Consider the following 22216-nt stretch of genomic DNA (forward strand, 5'->3'; position numbering starts at 1 on the left):
ACATCTCTAAAGCAGGTAAGATGAGGAATCTGAGGTGCAGAATTCACCTGATTTACATCAGGTACTACAAGAAATCTGTGACAGATCCAGAAATCCAGATGTCCTGATTTTCATTCCCATTTTTTTAACCACAAGACTATCTTTTCTCACTAGTTCTTCCTATGGGGTGGGGGGTATGCGTTGTAAGTTTACTAATATGTCTGAAGTACTCTGAGGGTATGTCTACACTACGAAATTAGGTTGAATTTATAGAAGTCGGTTGTTTAGAAATTGTTTTTATAAGGTTGATTGTGTGTGTCCCCACACAAAATGCTCTAAGTGCATTAAGTCGACAGACTGTGTCCACAGTACCGAGGCTAGCGTCGACTTCCGGAGCGTTGCACTGTGGTAGCTATCCCACAGTTCCCGCAGTCTCTGCTGCCCATTGGAATTCTGGGTTGAGATCCCAATGCCTGATGGGGCAAAAACAGTGTCGCGGGTGATTCTGGGTACATGTCGTCAGGCCCCACCCTCCCTCCCATGAAAGCAACGGCAGACAATCGTTTCGCGCCTTTTTTCAGCCCAGACGCCATAGCACTGGGATCATGGAGCCCGCTCAGATCACCGTGGCAATTATGAGCACTTTAAACACCACACACATTATCCTGGAGTATATGCAGGACCAGAACCTGCCAAGGCAAAACCAGGTGAGGAGGCGACGGCAGCACAGCGAGGAGAGTGATGAGGAAATAGACATAGACATAGACCTCTCACAAAGTACGGGCCCCAGCAATGTGCAAATCATGGTGTTAATGGGGCAGGTTGATGCTGTGTAATGCCAATTCTGGACAAGGGAAACAAGCACAGACTGGTGGGACTGCATAGTGTTGCAGGTGTGGGACGATTCCCAGTGGCTGCAAAACTTTCGCATGCATAAGGGCACTTTCATGGAACTTTGTGAGTTGCTTTCCCCTGCCCTGAAGAGCCAGAATACCAAGATGAGAGCAGCCCTCACATTTGAGAAGCGAGTGGCGATAGCCCTGTGGAAGCTTGCAACGCCAGACAGCTACCGGTCAGTCGAGAATCAATTTGGAGTGGGTAAATCTACTGTGGGGGCTGCTGTGATCCAAGTAGCCAACGCAATCAAAGAGCTGCTGGTATCAAGGGTAGTGATTCTGGGAAACATGCAGGTCATAGTGGATGGCTTTGCTGCAATATGATTCCCTAACTGTGGTGAGGCGATAGATGGAACCCATATCCCTATCTTGGCACCGGAGCACCAAGCCAGCGAGTACATAAACCGCAAGGGGTACTTTTCAATGGTGCTGCAAGCACTGGTGGATCACAAGGGACATTTCACTAACATCAATGTGGGATGGCCGGGAAAGGTGTATGATGCTCGTGTCTTCAGGAACTCTGGTCTGTTTCAAAAGCTGCAGGAAGGGACTTTCTTCCCAGACCAGAAAATAACCATTGGGGATGTTGAAATGCCTATAGTTATCCTTGGGGACCCAGCCTACCCCTTAATGCCATGGCTCATGAAGCCATACACAGGCAGCCTGGACAGTAGTCAGGACCTGTTCAACTATAGGCTGAGCAAGTGCAGAATGGTGGTAGAATGTGCATTTGGACGTTTAAAAGCACGCTGGCGCAGTTTACTGACTCGGATAGACCTCAGCGAAACCAATATTCCCATTGTTATTGCTGCTTGCTGTGCACTCCACAATATCTGTGAGAGTAAGGGGAAGACATTTATGGTGGGGTGGGAGGTTGAGGCAAATTGCCTGGTCGCTGATTACGTCCAGTCAGACACCAGGGTGGTTAGAAGAGCACAGCAGGGTGCGGTGCGCATCAGAGAAGCTTTGAAAACCAGTTTCATGACTGGCCAGGCTATGGTGTGAAAGTTCTGTTTGTTTCTTCTTGATGACCACCCCCTCAGTTCACTCTACTTCCCTGTAAGCTAACCACCCTCCCCTCCCTGCTTTGAGCACCGCTTGCAGAGGCAATAAAGTCATTGTTACTTCACATTCATGCATTCTTTATTAATTCATCACACAAATAGGGGGATGACTGCCAAGGTAGCCTGGGAGGGGTGGAGGAGGAGGGAAGTGCAGGGTGGGGTGGAGGAGGAGATAAGGTCAAGGACACACTGCACTTTAAAACTTATTGAAGGCCAGCCTTCTGTTGCTTGGGCAATCCTCTGGGGTGGAGTGGCTGGGTGGCCGGAAGCCCCCTCACCGCGTTCTTGGGCGTCTGGGTGAGGAGGCAATGGAACTTGGGGAGGAGGGCTGTTGGTTACACAGGGGCTGTAGCGGCAGTCTGTTCTCCTGCTGCCTTTCTTGCAGCTCAACCATACGCTGGAGCATATCATTTTGATGCTCCAGCAGCCAGAGCATCGATTCTTGCCTTCTGTCAGCAAGCTGACGCCACCTATCCTCTTCAGCCCGCCACTTGCTCTCTTCAGCCCGCGATTCAGCCCGCCACCTCTCCTCGCGTTCATATTGTGCTTTTCTGCACTCTGACATTGTCTGCCTCCACGCATTCTGCTGTGCTCTGTCAGTGTGGGAGGACATCTGGAGCTCCGAGAACATGTCATCCCGAGTGCGCCGTTTTCGCCTTCTAATCTTCACTAGCCTCTGCGAAGGAGAAACATTTGCAGCTGATGGAGGAGAAGGGAGAGGTGGTAGTTAAAAAGACACATTTTAGAGAACAATGGGTACACTCTTTCACGTGAAATCTTGCTGTTCACATTACACAGCACATGTGCTTTTATTACAAGGTCGCATTTTTCCTCTTATATTGAGGGCCTGCCGGTTTGGTGCGAGAGATCACTCACGCAGTGCCAGGCAACAGAATTCGGCTTGCAGCAGCCATGGTAAGCCACAGTCTTTTGGCTTTTTTACCCTTCATAACGTGGGAATGGTTTCAAACAGCAGCGCCCTCATTTCCCATGCCAAGCAGCTGTTGGGTTGGCCATTTAAAATGCGTTTGCAATTTAAAAGGAGGGGCTGTGGTTTCCGGGTTAACGTGCAGCACAAACCCAACTAACCCCCCTCACTCCCCCCACACCCAATTCTCTGGGATGATCACTAACAGCGGGGAACATTTCTGTTCAGCAGAGCAGGAACAGGCACCTCTGAATGTCCCCTTAATAAAATCACCCTATTTCAACCAGGTGACCGTGAATGATATCACTCTCCTGAGGATAACAAAGAGAGATAAGGAATGGATGTTGTCTGCATGTCAGCAAACACCGGGACCATATGCTGCCATGCTTTGTTATGCAATGATTCCAGACTATGTGCTACTGGCCTGGCATGGTAAAGTGTCCTACCATGGAGGACAGAATAAGACAGCCCTCCCCAGAAACCTTTTGCAAAGGCTTTGGGAGTACATCAAGGAGAGCTTTCTGGAGATGTCCCTGGAGGATTTCTGCTCCATCCCCATACACATTAACAGACTTTTCCAGTAGCTGTACTGGCCGCGAATGCCAGGGCAAATTAATCATTAAACATGCTTGCTTTTAAACCATGTGTAATATTTACAAAGGTACACTCACCAGAGGTGCCTTGTGTGCCCTCAGGGTCTGGGAGCACGCCTTGGGTGGGTTTGGGGATTACTGGTTCCAGGTCCAGGGTGAAAAACGTATCCTGGCTGTTGGGGAAACCGGTTTCTCCGCTTCCTTGCTGTGAGCTATCTTCAATGTCTTCATCATCATCATCTTCCTCGTCCCCAAAACCCGCTTCCATGTTTCGTGATTCTCCATTGACGGAGTCAAAGCACAGGGTTGGGGTAGTGGTGGCTGCATCTCCTAGTATGGCATGCAGTTCAGCGTAGAAGCGGCATGTCTGCGGCTCTGCCCCGGACCTTCCGTTTGCCTCTCTGGCTTTGTGGTAGGCTTGCCATAGTTCCTTAATTTTCACGCGGCACTGCTGTGCATCCCTGTTATGGCCTCTGTCCTTCGTGCCCTTTGAGAATTTTTCTAATGTTTTGGCATTTCGTTTACTGCTACGGAGTTCAGCTAGCACTGATTCGTCTCCCCATATGGCGAGCAGATCCCGTACCTCCCGTTCGGTCCATGCTGGAGCTCTTTTGCGATTCTGGGACTCCATCATGGTTACCTCTACTGATGAGCTCTGCGTGTTCACCTGGGCTCTCCACCATGCTGGGCAAACAGGAAATTCAAAATTTTGCGGGCCTTTTCCTGTCTACCTGGCCAGTGCATCTGAGTTGAGAGTGCTGTCCAGAGCGGTCACAATGGAGCACTCTGGGATAGCTCCCGGAGGCCAATACCGTCGAATTGCGTCCCCACTACCCCAAATCCGACCCGGAAAGGCCGGTTTCAGCGCTAATCCCCTCATCGGAGGTGGATTAAAGAAATCGATTTAAAGAGCCCTTTAAGTCGAAAAAAAGGGCTTCGTCGTGTGGACGGGTCCAGGCTTAAATCGAGGTAACGCTGCTAAATTCGACCTAAAATCGTAGTGTAGACCAGGCCTGAGATACTCAGTAAAAGGTGTTCAATACTGTAAGTGGTGGTGGTTGGGAAATAGCTATCTAATTGCTGGTACAAATATGTTGGGGACAAATATAGACCTCCTTTTCCCCTCTGTATTATGATTTCATATCTAACATGTTTGTCACAGTTCCTTAATTATAATTTCAACTCAATGAGACTTAACTATATTAGGGTTAAAAAGAAATCTGGTTATTACCTCAGTTAAGAAGGTTGCATTTTTTGGCCTCTATCCTTCAAGGTCACACTGCAGAATAATCTGGTTAAACACTATTGCATCATCTGTGCCTCGTGAAACAAAAGCAGAGAGGGAATTACATTTTATTGAGAAACTAGAAGCTGTAACTGCACTTTACAAGCCTTGGAGGCAAAGTTTTAATGGAGACTAATTAATTCACTTTTTTGAAGAAATAAAAAACTTTAAAAGCTGGAATGAGTTTCATGTGTGTCAGTTTGAAGAAATGCTACTTGTTTTGGAAGTTAGCAAGACGGTCTTTCTTAAATTGCAGACCAAGGTGTTTCTTATGGGAAACCATCGGATCGTATTGGTATTTTAAGAAGTTCAAGAACTGAGTTTGTATACGTAGTCAGGCTGTCATACAATAATTACCTGAAATTTCTGGTTGGATTTTTAAACTGAGACTAATATTGTTATTGCCAGAGGCCTCCGTGTCGTCCCAGATGAAGAAGTCATTGCAATGTATGATGGTTCCCATGTCCCCTTGGAACAAATGAGTGACTTTTATGGAAAGGTAAAAACCCAAACTACTTCTGTTTAAAACTTACTAACTGAAACCCCATATGCGCCACAGACTTGTTTCATATTTTCAAAATGTTCCTGCTAATATTTGTTACATTCATGCTTAGGGGCCCCGTTGTACTAGGTGCTGTACAAACACATAGTAAGAGACAATCCCTGCCTTGAAGAGTTCACAATTGAAATAGACAAGACAAAGAGGGGGAGAAAAATTTATCGCCCTCATGGGGACTAGAGGCCTAGAAAGATTAAGTCACTTGTCAGGTGTCTCACAGGAAGTCTGTGGCAGTGCTGTAAAAAACCCAGATCTTTTGAGTCCTCATCCAGTACTTTAACTGCAAGACCATCTTTCTTCCTGGTTGGCACGAAGGTTTAGCTCATGGTACATCTGACTGCTGCATAGACTTGTTTGCTAGAAAGGTTGGGATGGGGCCACCAAAAAGACATTGCCAAGAGGAAGCTTTCAGTTAGAATTTTACTATGTGAGGAGGGTGGTGCCCTCTATGGTGGGTCTATCACCTTCCTATTTGGCACCAAGCCACTGTGCCTTCCTTCAGCCAAGAAGGGATGTGTTTGAGTCCTTTGGGGGCCTATGAGTGTTGCCCCTAAATCAACCAGAAAGCTCTCTAGAGCAGTGCGAGGTACTTCTCCCTCAACTCCTGGTGCTGAGTATTCTTCCTCTGTGTTCCCATTTGTTCTCAGCCCAAAGAATTTAAAAACGAGACTCTCTCAAATCTGGTCCCTTGCGTGGTAGTGTAGAGGCAGGACCTGAATGTTTTGTTTTACATCCTTCATAGCATTGTAGTCTCATTGTAGTCTCATTCTTCTGGGCTTAGCCTCCATACAACCCCAAGCAAAACATGCCCATTTGCTCTCCGTGTGTGGGCCTTTTGGGAGCGGTTGGGTTTATTTACTTCTCTATTATGTTTTCTCAAGTGTTGGGAAATTTAAAATGGTGTTTAGCTTTTATGTCCTGGAAGAATTTATGTTCCTGGTTTTGTGGTTACAAAACCTTTATTGCTTTTTACCACTTCTCTTCAATAACCACTTGAAGGAAACAAAATATTTTGAGTCTTATGGCTGGTCTGCACTGAAAACTTGCATCAGCATAGCTACCTCTCTCAGGGACGTGAATAACCCAGGCCCCTCAAGAGACCTAGGTAAGCCAACTCAACCACCGGTGTAGACATTGCTAGGCTGATGGAAGAATTCTTCCATTCATCTTGCTACTGCCTCTTGGGGTGGTGGATTAACTACAGTGATGGGAAAATACTTCCTGTTGTTGTAGTGAGTATCTACACTTAAAACACTATGGCACTGTAGGTGCAGTACTACAACTGTGCTGCTGTAGTGTTTTAAGTGTAGACATAACCTAAGCCTGTATAAACAGGGTCCTTAGTCGTCTTTAGCCTATGCAATAAAAGGAGAAGCAGACTGCAAAATTCTAGACAAAGGATTCTGAGAGATTTCACATGATATCATTATTTAAACACATAGCTTGTAAAAATGTGGTGGTAATCCTAGATGGAATTACTGGTCCTTAAATTAAAAGCAGAATGCTTCTAACTTTATCATATTGATGTGTGGGTTTTCCCTTTTATTACTGCAAACAGAATTCTGCAGCAATAAAATGCCAATAGTAAAAAAAAAAAATTAAAATTTGGCAATGAATCCAAAATGTTAGATTTATAGGATTTAGTTTTGGTAAATATTTGACATGCATGTCCTTATTTGCAGAGTTCACATGGAAAAACAATGAAGCAGTTCATGGATATATTTTCATTACCAGAGATGACTCTCCTCTCTTGTGTGAATGAATATTTTCTGAAAAACAACATAGATTATGAACCTGTTCATTTGTACAAAGATGTCAAGGTACGAATGAGATGTACAGGCACCTACATAATTATGCCTTTCTTTTATGACAACTCAAAGAAGTTTCAACCCCCTTTGGTTCTGCTTTACAGAACTAGACAAAAAAAAATCTCAGCTTGTTATGGAGCTCCAGTTTCTTACAGAACAGTGCATTGCAATAAGAACTGCAAAAACCTATGAAAAAGATGGTAGACCTTGAAAATCCTTAACTTGAAATCTTTTTGAAACCTTTTTTTATTAAAATTCTAGTATATTTTGTGGGGGTGGGGGTGGGTTTGTGTATGTCTGTTGATCTGGGTTGAGAGGAGAATGGGAAAGGGTATAGAAATAAGACTCCCTTCCATGTGAAAAATATTTGGCTGAATCAGCATGTGAAGCTATGCTATTAGATATTCCCTGCCAGCAAGGAACAGAAGGGCTATTAGGAACTCAGTTTAAAGTGTCCATGTATGTTTCCTCGATTTTAATTAATTAATTAATTAATTTATTTATGGGTGCATGTCCTCAGGCAGCAAAAAGTTGAGCAACTCAACTCTCCTGACTCCTTGTGAGGTATCTAAAAACTTAATTTTGAAAGAGGAAAAGAGAAATGTCATGATGTAATGTAGGACCAGAAAAAAGTCCTGGACATCTCCTGTCTGGAACAGCCTGATGGTGATTCTGCCATCTCTAGCCCACTTAAATTTTAAAATATAAAAAAGTTAGGATTTTTTTTGTTTTTAAACACTACTTTTCTTGTATCTAGTCCAGTATTACAATTCTAAGGTAAAAACCTCCAGCTGTGATGTTGTGCCATGTTTGTGTGCATTCAGTCCCCTTTCTCCATTAGACAAGAAACATTTTTTAACAAACTCTTAGCTCACACGTAATTCTTTTGCCATTGTCGGGCTTCCATGTTTTTTGAGAAGTTCTGAAGGTTTCCCAAAGCTCCAGTTTTTTTCCTCTAGCTTCTGCCTTAGTATAAATAGATAAATCTTTGCTTTATCTCCCTTCTAAAAATATTTTAGATAGCCCATAGTGTTATCCAAGTCCTGGTGTGTAGCCACACCAGTAACAAAATGGCAGTAATACTGTTCCACCAGGAAGGCTCTGGCATAGCTCAAGCTGAGGAAAGCAGCCAAAATCCTTCTGAGTTCTTTTTTGTTTCTTTATTTAAACTTTTAGCTTCTTTCATCTACTCATAAATCTCTCTCATTAAATGACAAGCTAATTGGGAGTGATCCTAATTTGAGGCACTCTAAGCCTTTAGTTTCCTCAGGAGGAAAGGAATGTGTGTCACTCTGAAGGTCAACAAAAATCTGTTTTGACTAGCACTCTGTTAAGGGCCTTAGGCCCACATTACCCTGAAGGGTGCTATATTGTAATCCTCACTTATGTAAAGCTTCTGTTGCACTAAGTTTCAAACGTCTGGGAAGTATGAAAATGATCCTATCTTGGAGTATAATCTTATTCTTAGCATAGTAGTGACGTGCAAATAGTGAAGATAACATGGTAACGTTGTTTTTAGGGGAAATAAAGATCATAGATCAGATAAATTAATTGCTATTAAAGCAACATACAGACATTGTACTGTGACCGGGCTTTTCATATTTGAAAGACTCTTTGAGTGCTGTTTCGATCTTTGACAGGATTCAATCAGAGATGTCCACATCAAAGGAATAATGTACAGAGCAATTGAAGCAGATATTGGTAAGTAGTAGTGAGATTACATGTAGGGATTACTCTTGTCTCCATAATTTTATTGTTTCTTTCTCGCTTTCTTATAATACTTAAAAATCCTAGGTGGGGGAAGGATATTTTCAGCTTCACATGTCTCCCTTGGATTTTCTTCATTAAATATGACCTGCAATTATCAAAAGTTCTGGACCATTTTCTAGTGAAAGTAGCAAAGTATTGATGTTCAACATGATATTAAAATCAATATTTTTCCTAGATAAGTACATCTGCTATGCTGAGCAGACCCGGGCAGTGTTAGGAAAGCTGGCTGATCATGGCAAGAAGTTATTTCTCATCACAAACAGTCCCAGTAGCTTTGTGTAAGTTTACTGCCATTTATTGCTAAACTATACTTCTAAAACTTTAAAAATCAAGGTAGTTTATTGTTTTGTCAATGTAAGTTCACCGCTGTCCTATTTCATTGTTAATGCTGTTGTGCTTTCTGTAGGGACAAAGGTATGAAGTTCATCGTTGGAAAGGACTGGAGGGATCTCTTTGATGTAGTCATTGTACAGGCTGACAAGCCAAATTTCTTCAATGATAAGAGAAGGTGGGTATTTGCTAATACACCATGGCTCAAGGGATTTACTCTGTGTAAGGTTATGTAACACATTATGAAACATTGTAAATTATCTGTATGTAATATAAAAATACAATTGTATTTGAAACCCTGTTTATACCATCATGAGCTAATGCAGGATTACAAAACCCTGGAGCCTGAATAGATAGCTGATCGTCTAGGGAGTGGTTAGTTCCAGTATCTACTACAGGACTGCTGGACTGAGTAAGGGCTGCAGGACTGTTCTATTATCGCCCGATATTGCAGTGCGTTTGAATGCTCTCGCTTTCCAAGTCCAAATGGCTCAGCACCTTACAGGATCAGGCCTTGAGTTTGGAGATGTTCTTACTGATCTCTCTTGCATTAGGTGAGAGGCATTAAAGAGCAAACTGGAGTCCCTGGACAGCCTCTTAGAATGTGCCGTTTATATACAGATGTACCTGCTTGTCTTTTAAAAAGACTAATTCCTTTATACTTTTGTATAGTTTGGAGGGATTTTCTACCCTTGCTGTGATGGTTTTTTAACTATTCTGTTCCTCTTAATAAAAAACAAAATAAAGTAGTACGCTGGTAAAGGAACTAGTTCCAGATATTCCCTTTGCTGTGTATGTATAAAACAAGGTATCTTTCCCGTCTTTCATTCTTCATTTTTATTCTCTTCCCACCTCAACCTGCTTTGCCAGTAGCATAGCGCCATCCCTCTGAGCAGGCAGGCTGATTTTTGTGCCTTAACTCTGGATGCTCATAAATTTTAGATGAAAGCAAACAAGAGTTAATGTTTTACTGAGCAACTTTTCTTAAATTTTGATATACCAAAGTCAATATAGTATATTGGCTGCATCAGGCTAAAGCTAAAGGTTAGAGACTGGGTTTTGAGAGAGTTAGGAGAATGTGCTCATTATACACCAATTTTTTTAACAATTGGGTGTTATTCGTATTCTCTTCCCCCCCGCCCCAACTTTAAAAAGTGGCAGCCTTGCTGTGACAGAGTGACAATTCTATACAATTCTGCTGTTTTAGACCTTTTCGGAAGGTGAATGAAAAGGGAGAGTTGCTTTGGGACAAAATTCATAAATTGCAGAAAGGCCAGATTTACAAACAGGTACATTTCCAATATATCCTTCCATTACATATCTAGTTCCTATAATCTTATGTTTCTGTAGCCTTCATAATGTTTTTTTAAAATTAATTTAATGTACTGAAGGTAATTATATTGGTAACTGAGTAATTTTTAAAAACATCCATTATTGGCATTGTAGACTTTCAGCATACTATATCATGTTCATTTTAAGAGTGATTAAATCTTATCTTGCAACAAAAATTGCGTGTATAATTTGAGCTATAGCATTTAATGAAATTGAGAGATGACTTTAATATTTTCATACTGTCATAAATATTTTTTAGATTTGTTTTTAAACTTGTCAGATTTTCCTCAGTGCTCAATAACCTGAAAGTTGGATGTTACTTTAGTACACCCACATCTTGCTGTTTTGTTTCTTCAGGGTAACTTATATGAATTTCTGAAGCTTACTGGCTGGAGGGGTTCCAAAGTTCTGTATTTTGGTGACCACATTTACAGCGATCTGGCAGTAAGTAACTTGTTTCTTTTCTTCATCGTGTTCCATGGAAGCGAAAGCCTTTTTTCCAGATTTGAAAAAAAGGGATTCAATATTATAAACACTCAATTGATATTTCTAAATATTACATTTTAAAACAGCTAGGCTTATAGAAGTAAACAAAATCAAACCCCAATACTGTAATACAAATTTAGAAAAGTAAAAATCATTTCCTGAAAAGGATGATCATCATCATCTCCCCCAACTGCCTTGTGGCTTTTAACTAGTCTACAATTTCAGAACAGCTACATAAGCCTGCACACTTGAGATGGGCACTGTTTGTATCAGGTGTAACTGAGAATTTAAAGCAGATCTCCTGAAGTGCAGGATATTGCTGGTTTGGATGACATTTACCACCACCTGTAAATAAGGGAGTTTAAGGAATGAACTTCTGTTTTGAACTTCTCTATTAACAACATCTAGTTTTATGTTCCACTATCAGTTACAGACATAAAGTCTCTAATTTTTTCTCCTATCATGCTACACAAATGAAATAATGTACTAACTGATAGCTTAATATTAATTTAAAACGCTGAAGCAGTGGTATCTATCTTCTGATTGTTGCCTCATGGGGCTTCCCTTACACCAATGGTTCTCAATCTCTTCTGTTTCGTGATGCCATGTTACAACAAAAAAAGCTTCAGGACTCCTCATCCTGTCTTGCCATAAGGGCCCTGGTTCAGCAAAACACTTAAGCACACACATAAATATTTTCCAGAATCAGGACCCAAGAAAGAAAAGGACAGTCATGTTCCACTCAGGCACAGTGAAGAAGGGAGCTCAGGGAACTGATTGCAGTTCCCTGCTCCAGCTCCTATCAGCCCTGGCAGGAGTTTGAGTAGCTGAGGGCCTGTAACCACCCTTATGCCATTGAAGGCTTGGTTTAGTGGAGCACTGCTATCCATGCTCTGACGCTCCTCCCTCTCTCCTTATGCCTCCACTAGCCTTACGCCTGCGGAGTTTCCTTGTGCCAGGGGAACTTCCTACTGGCCAGAATCCATTCACTTTTTGTGTCACCTGGATCTGCTCCCTAACTTTAGAAAAGTGGGATTTGAAGCTTTACTCTAAAATTAAACCTATTTGCAAGTTGGTACAGTTGAACCACTCTGTTGAATGTTTTTGCTTACACGTAAGAAGTAATTTAATTAACATCTCTTTGGCTAAAGTATAGTAAAGAAGTAAATCTCAGTTCTCTTAAGGCTTATACTTGCTTTTTGCAATTCTTGTTGGTAAATAGGATTTGACCCTGAAGCATGGCTGGCGTACAGGTGCAATTATTCCAGAGTTACGATCAGAGATTAAAATCATGAACACAGAGCAGTACATTCAAACCATGACTTGGCTACAAACCCTGACTGGATTATTGGAACATATGCAGGTTTGTTGTACGTGTGTGGCTTTTGTGTGTGTGTGTGTGTGTGTGTGTGTGTGTGTGTGTGTGTGTGTGTGTGTGTTTTTAAATAGCTTTTATTTAACAGGGGGGATGCAGCCAACTCTTTAAGGGTTTGAATTAATGGCCTTACAAGTGTTTTCAGTCTGATTTTAATTTTGTTATGTTTAAGCGTGCAAATCTGATTGTAGGTACAATCATTCTTGCAATTGCAGTTTATTTGATAAGCCAGTTTACTCACAAACTCCCTTATAAAACACCCCTGCACTGAAACAAAAAGGAAATATTTTTGTTTAATCCGCAAAAACACTTTTTTTTATATTGTTGATAACAGAAAGTACACTAAACCTGTACCAGAACCATCATCTTGTGTTGGTGAGTAGGGAATAATGTAGGTTTCTCCCTGTCCCTTCTGTTTATAATGATCACACGTGATTCTTGACCCTTCTGATTTTTTTTCAGTGCACATACGCAGTGCACCAGCATTACCTTTTTAAGCAGCATTTTTTCCTTGTTACAGCAACAAATGAGTCTTTTCCCCTTTATTGAACTCTTATTCTGCAAGCGTATGTTTAGTTACTTGTTGACCACATTTATATTTCAGATTTACCAAGATCCAGATTCACAAATGATTTTACAGGAATGGAAAAAGGAAAGAAAAGAAATGAGGTAAGAAATGAACATTCAAATACTTGTTGCAATCAAAATGGTTTTTTGTTTGGACTTTCCCAGTTTTTTCCAGAATTCTATATCCTCTATACTAGCTATTGATATGAATAGGGACAAGCATTTATATCTGTTTTCTATGTGCCTCTCACACCGCTCCTGTCCCCCTCTGCACATGTGAATTCCTTCCGTGTGTGCTCTGCAGAGCCCTGTTCTCTTCTTCCTGATCCACAACACATGTATTATGGTCCCATATGAATGGCCTGAGTTACCCTGATGTTCCTCCCATCCTGCACAGGCCTGGTCCACCATCCCCAAATTCTGTATTTCCTCGCTCCCCTGTCCTCCCTACATTCAGCTGCTATCCATTGATAACAGTTCCATAAGGAAATTTTCGCATAACTCAAACCCATACTTCTCAATAAGGGGAATAGCATTCTTATGTTTTAAATTTTAAACTTCAAGAGACCTATGTCTGAGATGTCAGATTGTGTGTGTGAGAAATTGAGATTTGTGGAGACTCTTGCTGGTTACTTAGGGAACTTCCAAAAAAATAATGGGAGAGGGAAGGGGAAAGCCTTTGGAACCAGTTAATGCCTCTCCTTAACTCCCTCTTCCAGTCCTGTTTCCAAAAAGACTGCTATCGAATCTCTTCCAGTTGGAAAAATGGTGTCTGGGAAAAACTGGCTAGGATGCAGGAGCTCAAGAGCGGGAGTTTAAGGCTATGTCTATACTGTGTACCTTACAGCAGCACAGCTGTGACACTGTAAGGTCTCCCGTGTAGCCGCTCATTGCTGGTAGGAGAGCTCTCCTGCTGGCAAAATAAAGCCACCCCCAATGAGCAGCGGTAGCTTTGTCAGCAGGTGAGCATCTCCCACCAGCAAAGCACCATCCACACTGGAGCTTTTTGTTGGTAAAACTTTTGTCCGGGAAGGTTCCTCCCCCCCCCCTGTACAACACAAGTTTTACTGACAAAAGTGCAGTGTAGACATAGTCTTTGTGTGGGAAATGGAAATCTTTAAGACAAGGACAAAGATCTCTTCTGTGTCTCCTCCCCAGCCCTTCAGAATAAAAATTGGAAACGTTGGGAATCTAATCTTATGCCATTGGTTTCAGTGGGTGGAAGATCAAGGTCTTTCTTAATATTCACACTAAAGATATTTACTAAATTACCTATTATTACATGAAATGCCTTTCAAAGCAAGTTTAAGTGGCGTTGAGTGACAACACTAAGAGAGTAGTATAAATAACTCCTTTTACGTTACAAGTTCTATTCATTTCAGATATTGGGTTATATAAATTGATTAAAAAGTGTCTTTTTTATTCCCCCCCTTGTCCTCTGTCTGTTTAAATGTTCTCTCTGGTGACAGGGAAGTGACCAGAAACTTCTTCAACTCGCAATTTGGGGGCTTATTCAGGACTGACCAGAATCCAACCTATTTCTTAAGGCGTTTATCTCGATTTGCTGATATTTACATGGCATCGCTGAGCTGTCTGTTGAACTATGATCCCAATTACACATTTTATCCAAGAAGGACTCCTCTGCAGCATGAACTCCCTACCTGGTCAGACCAACTGTGCACTGGTACATTCAGAATACCCTTCCTGCAAGAGATGGTTCAGAACAAATGAGCTTTGGGTTTGTACCTGGGTTATTTTATAGCACCCCAAATGAATGAATATACCCATCAGTAACTACCAGAATGCAGATTTATTTTTTTTAATCATGGAGTACATTTATGTATCTTGATCCAGTTACTGGACATCTGTCCTGATAGAGTAAGAATTCATATATAACTTGTCCCTCCTCCCCTGTATTACTCCTGGGGGAATTCTGCGCCAAAAAATTAAAAGTTATGCACACAGTATAATCACACCAGTTTCCATCATTTTGGTAATTTATTTCAAAATACCTGTCAGCAAATATGTCTGTAACAATACAGACAACAAAAAAGATTCAGGAAATGTTTTTGACAAATAGATCCCTTATTAGGCATATTGATACAGATCTCTGAGTAATAACAGTTCTGTATTGTAATTGAAATGAATTTCCCATACCCCTCCGAAACAGCGCAAAGGCTTGCAGGAGTCGGGTACAGAGGGGCTGATGGAGAGGGAACTAATTGCTGGGAAGGAGCCTGGGAATGAACCTGGAGGGTTGTTGGGTGTGGGTGGGAGAAGCAAGGAACATTTTTTGCGGGGAGGGGGAGGAAGGGAGGGATTGTTAGGGAGTTGGGGAGCCTCCCCCATGCAGACCCAAGCTGACCCCTAACCTCTCCCATTCAGTTAGACACATCTGCCTCTGTCCCCATGTGGTCCTGCACCCCCTGTGCCCATGTGGTCATGCACCCTCATTCGCATTCAGCCCCTGGCTCAATGCTGTCATCTCACTAGCTCCTGGGCCTCTGCTCCAGTCTTCCCCCCACCCCCAGCCCTTCTGAACCCCAGTTTACCCCTCAGCAGCCCTGTGTGCCCCCCTCTGTCCATCTCTACCATGTTGCTTGCCTCCTCACCTGGCCCCACAGGCAGGGCACTGTGAGAAGGCAGCCTGTCCCCCTCCCTCTCTGCATCTGGCTGCTCCGGCCCCTGAGCCGGCTGCCCTCTGTTCTGGTGCCACAAAAAATGTAACTGCAGTGCCTCTCCGGCAGAATCTATTTTCTGTGAGGAGAAAAAGAAATCTGCAGGGGACATGAATTCTGCAGATGGCAGTGGTGCAGACTTCCCCCAGGAGTATCTAGGTGTAAATCCTCTTAAAAATAATGAGACTTATGCTTGCACATAGAGGGGGAAAATAGACCCCCAAAACAGAATTGGCTGGAAGGGAAGATTTGTTTTTTCATATTGAAACTCGTATCTATAACCTTGTGGTTCATAAAGATACAAAAAATATATAGCTTATCTCTTCTGGTGCTGGTCTGATGGACCTTCACGTGATGACTCCAATGTATCTTGACATGACTGAAAATCTTGAGTTCTATTGGGAGTTCAGAGAGACACAATTATCAAACAGTTTACAGTGAGGTGGAGAGGGAGTAGTGTAAGTATAGTCACTTTCTGTGCTGGATACTTGAGTTACAATAGATCTTTAAACCTGTAGTTTTACAGAGACTTATTAATGGGCTTCTTTTTCCTATCTGTACATGCATTTTACATTAGTGTAATATAATAACCTGTGTTCTATATGTGATAAATATGTTGTCCCTGGGCGTAGGCCTACATTTTCAAATCTGACTTGTGACTTTGCGTGCCCAACTTTGGACCTCTTAAATGGCTTAATTTTCAGAAAGTGCTGAACACTTGCCCTTTGACAGTATCTCAAAGTAGACACCTTTGAATATTTAGGTCCTAGTTCTCAGGGAAATACTATGAATGAATGAATGTTCAACTAAAATGCAGGTTTGTGTGTTTTTTTTTTTTTTTTTGCAATGATGAACAGTGTGTTACTATGACATATTCTGTGTTTCAGAATGTTAAGCCTTCATCACATGTTTGATGTAGCCTTCTGTAATGTTACATTTCAAAATAAATGTGCAGTATTGGTAAATGAGTTAGAAAAAACAGAGGAGGAAAAAGAAAAATGAAAAGCAAAATCATATCCAATCTTTTTGGTTTTAACCCCCCCAAATTGGGGGAGGAAGACTAATTGGATCACACAAAATAATTGGGACTGTACAGACTAGCGAGGAGCTTTATTTACTTAAATTATTGAAATTCTAGGTGTGATAGGATCTCCGGGGCGTGGCCTGGGACTGTGGGACTCTCTCCAGCCTTGGCGCTCTCTCTCTCAATGCCTTGCCAGTGACTAGCAGCAACCCCATCCAGGTGCTGTTATAACTCAGCACAACCGCATGAGGAGCCCCATGCAGTTTTTCTCACCCCATTGGATATTGCAGTCCTTAATATACAGGTTTGTCTCTTAAACCTGGGCCAGTCTCCTCTTCTTGGAGTCTTCAGTCTTCTTCCGAGTGTCTTTGTTGCTTGCAGCATAGGAGGGGGCAGGAGAAAGGCCCAGTATGTGCCCACTGTATCTGTTTTATACTCTCAGTCCCATGTGCTTGGAGAACACAAGTCCAGGCATGTCTGGTGGGCATTGCTGAGTTTCCAGGCAAGGTTGAGCAATTCCCCTGACCTGGCCTTATGCAGCTGAGTCATTGCATTGTAGCTGCCTTGCTGGACAATGGCTGTTAATGGTTGTTTGACACCCGCCTGGCCGTTGGTTACTTTCCTTGGCATTGTCTCTGGAGAGCTAGTATCTGGGTTCTTCCCAAACCCACAGCATATTTTAGTGACAACCATACAACACAATTCTCATAACTTCATATGCATTATCGATATACATATTTTGATAGAACAGTGACTTTCAGCAGATCATAACCTTACCCCTGATACCTCACATGTCCTGCTTTATGTAAAATATCACAATTATATGTAAACGAGGACTATAGAGATTACAGGATGCTTCCCCAAGATATAGAATGTCACACTAGGAAATAGATGAGCAGTTAATTTCGCAGTGTATAGTTCCCAATGGTTAAGACTGAACTGAAGCTTATCTGAATTTTGCACAAAGGAAGCATCTACTGAAGCAGGTTTCCTCAAATAGGCAGTGGCACTTCAATAAACCACTACAGAAATTTCTAAGCAGGGTTTTTCCCTCCTCTGTGACCAAAGACAAAAAACCCAATGCTTCCCTACCCAAGCATTTCAGAACTCGAATAGGCTGACTCATTTTAATATTTCCTATGTTTTAGTTCTAATTTTAAAAAGTATAAAAATATAATTGGCAAAACATATAGCAAGTATTATTATTATTAATTTTCTTTTAGGTAATAATTTGCTTTCAGCAATGACCATCGGTGTTGCACAGCACACCCTCACTGCCATGGCGCCTCCTGCTGGTCAGTCCGGGAATTAACTCCTTCCAGCCTCGGAGTGCCTCCTGCTGGTCGGTTTCTCTCCATTGGCTGCTGGCCCCGTTGTCTCCACCACCTCTGGCCCCGTGTCCCTCCTGGACCCTGGTGCCCCTTACCTGGGGGTGCTGCCCCGCAGCAGCACCTCCACACTCTGGGTCTCCCCTCAGGGGAACCCCAACCCCCCCATACCCACCTTGCCTCAGTGGCTACTGCCAGTCTTCATCTAGCCCCCTCTCACTGGGGCAAACTGCAGTCTGTAATGGCCACTCAGCACTGGCAAGGTGCCTTTGCCTATCCCCGGGTTGCACCTCTGCAGCCTCAATACCTAATTAGGCCTTTTACAAGGCCTCAGCCTGAGGAGTTGCCAGGCTGGAGCTCCCCAGCTCCTCTTGCCTTTCCCCAGCACTGCTTTACCCAAGGTACCCTGTACTCCCAGGTAGCCAGGTCCTCCTCACTCCAGGGCCTGAGTGAGACTGTCCCAGCTCTTGGCTCACAGCCCTCTTATCAGGGCCAGGTGGGCCCTGATTGAGCTGACCACACCTATGGTCAGCTACTCAGCCACTCAGCCAGCCTCCCTCAGCTGCCCTCACTCCTTCTATCCCAGGAGTGGGGTAACTGCCCCGCTACCATCGGGTAAATGAACTTTTGGCTTTCATATGCAATATTTTTTCACATTTTAAAAAGCATGTTTGCAAAATGAACACTTAAAAACTGCTTGCACAAATCCAGTGTAAGTTTCCTTTAAACCTGGATGCTTGAAATAAATCTATTGCTGGCCATGGAGGTTTAATACGATAGCATTGTTTGACGTTTTCTCTAGCTTGGTTTCCAAGACTATGTGCAATATTTCTAGGGGGTTAGGTACTTCTTTATACATATGAATAGACTATACTTGACTTGAAATGTTTGAGTTCCACTGACTGTCCTAGTGTTATTTGCTGGAGAGAAGAATAAACTTCCACTGGTACCTAATCTAGCTTTATCAGGTGAGTTGTTGGCTGGACAGTGCAAGATCTAGTTAATTTAATATTTTACATAACTTGATATCTAGTCTATTTTGTATGCTGAAATTTGGGGAGGAGGGGTAATCTTAATTTGCCAATGTCAATTTGTGTGTTATCATGCTAAGATGGAACAAAACTTGATGTTACTGCACATAGCACATTTCATATCCCAAAGGATAGCAAAGTGCTTTATAAAGTATTTGTACTGCAGAGCATAACTAGTTTAAGAGAAAATAAAGTCAGTATACTTTTTCCATCTGGTTTAGTACCAGCAGATAATAGTTAATGTCACATTTTAAAAATTTAGTGGTTACATTTGTTCGAACACTTTGATGCTTATGGCTCTTGACATGAGCCTTTGTTGCCTAATCTTGTAAATTGAGGTAGAGTGAGTCCTTCTGAGCACTGCTAGCATGTTTAAGCAAGAACAGTGAAATTGTTGTGTGGGAATATTTTATCCGTCTATTTACTGTGCATTTTGTTTCAAGATGAAAAACTTCATCCGAACTTAAAATACAGTAAAATGTTATGTTATGCTTGGTGTTGATTGCTTTGAGAGCTGAGGGAAAGCAGCTAGTATGAATTTTTTTTTAAATTTATATTGCATGACATTTTGTTACAGGGGATTAGTGTTCAAGCAAACCGTATACAATATGAATGTAAAACAAGTGTTTTTAAAAATATAAATACATGAATATGCTTCAGTGTACCTCCTTCCTGTTAACACTGCCAACATCACTTCTCTCATGCAGATTTTACAGCATGTTTCAAATGCAGTGTATCTATGTCCATTTTTGGAGTATATTTCAACTGAACCAGAGTGAAAGGAATTGTCTATATTTAGTCTAAATCAGAAGTGCAAAAATTAATAGTTTGGTTAATAAACAATCAGAAAATGTTACTTTATGTGAAGAATATTTAATGATTGCTACAAAAATAAATGCATGTATTTTATCTGGTCTCTAAAGAGCCTTAATCTTTCTGATGACAGGGAGGGGGTGGCAGGAAGCTTATTAGCTGGGCCCACTAAGTGGAAAAACTATCAGATATTTTTTTTAAATTCAAGTTAAGTAAAAACGTGTGTGTCGGAGAACAGGAAGAGAGGGGATAGACATGAAAATAACTGTAGTCTTTGCCTCACCGGTTCAGTCATTTACCCTTTAAACTTGGAATTCCTCACATGAGCCTGACTACATCAACAAATGCTGGGTATGTCTACAGTGCAATTAAACACCTGTGGCTTGTCCATGTCAGCCTGAACATCTACACCACCATTTTACAACCCTGCAGTCCAAGCCCGAGCCATCGAACACAGGCCAGCTGCAGGTGTTAAATTATATTGTAGACATACACTATACTGGAACCTATGTGGTTTGCTTGTATTGCTTAATCTGCTGAAAGATCCTGGGATAGTTATATGAAAGTAATCCCATGCTACACAAAAAATGACTTGTTATGAAAGAGAGAAGAGAATACCAATAACTATATACACCTCTCCCCCGATATAACGCGACCCGATACAACACCAATTCGGATATAACGTGGTAAAGCAGCGCTCCGGGGGGGCGGGGAGGCTGCGCACTCCGGCGGATCAAAGCAAGTTCAATATAATGCGGTTTCACCTAGAACACGATAAGATTTTTTTGGCTCCTGAGGACAGCGTTCTATCGAGGCGGAGGTGTAGTTGAAATGACATGTTACCACCACTGCTCTCACAAACATAAAATTCTCTCCTTGAGGTTTACTGTGTTATGTAGCCTTTCCAGTCATCTGGAGACTTGCTTCAGCATTAAGACTGAATTTCCCCACCTCCCTGCCTCCAACCTTATTTCATTATTTATTTTACTATAGTACATGTAGAAACGGCAGCTGCTATTACTGTTCATTTAAAATTTGCATCTCGTGTGTAACTGAGTTGACACAAATACACTACACAGACAATGCAGAAGATTTTTTTTTTTTTTTACTTTACACAGACCGCTGAAAAGTGAACAGGGAAGGCAAAGCAGGCAGTAAACAAGCAGAATGCCTATTCTGCACAAAAATGACTTGAAATAAAAGAACAAAACAAGGTTAAAGTCATACATGACTTGCATTCCTCGTTAATTCCTCTACAATGAATATTTCTTCTTCATAACAATGACACAAAGAATCCATAAATGGCTCAGAGTGGGCAAACCAGATATACTGTGCTTGCATTCACAGTTAGTTCACTTTTTAGAAGGAAGAGCATTGTTAAGATCAAACAATTTTAAAAATGAAGGTCATAAGCCTTAAGCAATATTTGCAGTTTTTGCTCGTCAGCCACTTCTGGATTCGACCCCAAGACAAAATTAGATATAAAGACACAAGGGTAGCGCAAACAGAGTACATCCTCCAAGTACGGTCATCAGAGGACATCAGGACTATGTGTTTAAGAGGCAGTTTGATCTCTTTACAGAAAGACGGGCATCGTAAATCAAAGTGGCTACATGGTGTTCTGAAAAACTGTAAGTCATCGTGGGCTGTTGTCTAGCAACTGGTATGTCCTTAAATAGAAATAACCTTTAAACATTTCCTAGGCAGAGGAATACATTTCTACGTTAGTTTTGTATTTGTTTAAAATGGAACTTGATATTCCTTGCATGCAACCAACTTTTCAGCAAATTCTTTGTCTTACACACCTAGGACTACATTTTAAACACTTTGGAAAAAAAAATTGTAAAAAGTAATTTTTTTCCCCTGAAGTGCTTAGGCAGGGCTTATTCACAGTAAATGTTAATTTTAGACTGTAGAGAAATTTTTTTCATTGTTGATAATTCCAACTTCTGTCTTCAAAACTGATCGTGAGGCCCACACATTACAAGTTGCTGTTCATCAGAATCCTATAAAATATAAATGAAGTATCAGACTCTATTGTCCAATTTATAACTTCCCTGACAGTGAATTTCTGTACCTATTGTGCCTACCGCATGTGCAATAGAAAATCCAAAACCCAGCACAAACATTAAACTGCATTCCAGATTCTTTTCAGTGAGAGATTTCCCCCAAAATGTCATTCATCCTACATCCAGAACAGCATTGCATCATGTTATTTGAATCCAGCCACCATGAATGGAGGCAAAGTAAACTTGAGTCATCAGCCCTATAAGGGCCTCAGTTCAGCAAAGCCCTTAAAGCTCAGGCTTTAGTTCTACTGAAGTCGATAGGATTTTTAAGCACATGCTTAAGTGCTTTGCTGAATCAGGG

The 22216-nt window shown here is 41.9% G+C and overlaps 2 protein-coding genes across 3 annotated transcripts in view; one reads left to right on the forward strand and one right to left on the reverse strand.

Annotated features, from left to right (window-relative positions):
- The window catches only part of NT5DC3 (5'-nucleotidase domain containing 3), a 32714-nt gene extending 16099 nt beyond the window's left edge, over positions 1 to 16615 (forward strand). For both annotated transcript variants that reach the window (XM_054033206.1, XM_054033215.1), the window contains 10 exons: positions 5154 to 5244; positions 6987 to 7124; positions 8753 to 8813; positions 9058 to 9160; positions 9289 to 9390; positions 10420 to 10501; positions 10902 to 10988; positions 12253 to 12393; positions 13010 to 13074; positions 14442 to 16615. In XM_054033206.1, the coding sequence (XP_053889181.1) occupies positions 5154 to 5244; positions 6987 to 7124; positions 8753 to 8813; positions 9058 to 9160; positions 9289 to 9390; positions 10420 to 10501; positions 10902 to 10988; positions 12253 to 12393; positions 13010 to 13074; positions 14442 to 14703 (1132 nt within the window). In that variant the 3' untranslated portion in view covers positions 14704 to 16615. The remainder of the gene's footprint in view (positions 1 to 5153; positions 5245 to 6986; positions 7125 to 8752; positions 8814 to 9057; positions 9161 to 9288; positions 9391 to 10419; positions 10502 to 10901; positions 10989 to 12252; positions 12394 to 13009; positions 13075 to 14441) is intronic.
- A 4099-nt stretch (positions 16616 to 20714) lies between these two features.
- Positions 20715 to 22216, reverse strand: part of STAB2 (stabilin 2) — a 137912-nt gene continuing 136410 nt past the window's right edge. The window contains exon 69 of the mRNA XM_054033227.1: positions 20715 to 21852. Coding sequence (XP_053889202.1) covers positions 21802 to 21852 — 51 coding nt within the window. The 3' untranslated portion in view covers positions 20715 to 21801. The remainder of the gene's footprint in view (positions 21853 to 22216) is intronic.

The sequence above is a fragment of the Malaclemys terrapin genome, chromosome 1 (assembly GCF_027887155.1).
Source record: "Malaclemys terrapin pileata isolate rMalTer1 chromosome 1, rMalTer1.hap1, whole genome shotgun sequence".
Taxonomy (NCBI): domain Eukaryota; kingdom Metazoa; phylum Chordata; order Testudines; family Emydidae; genus Malaclemys; species Malaclemys terrapin.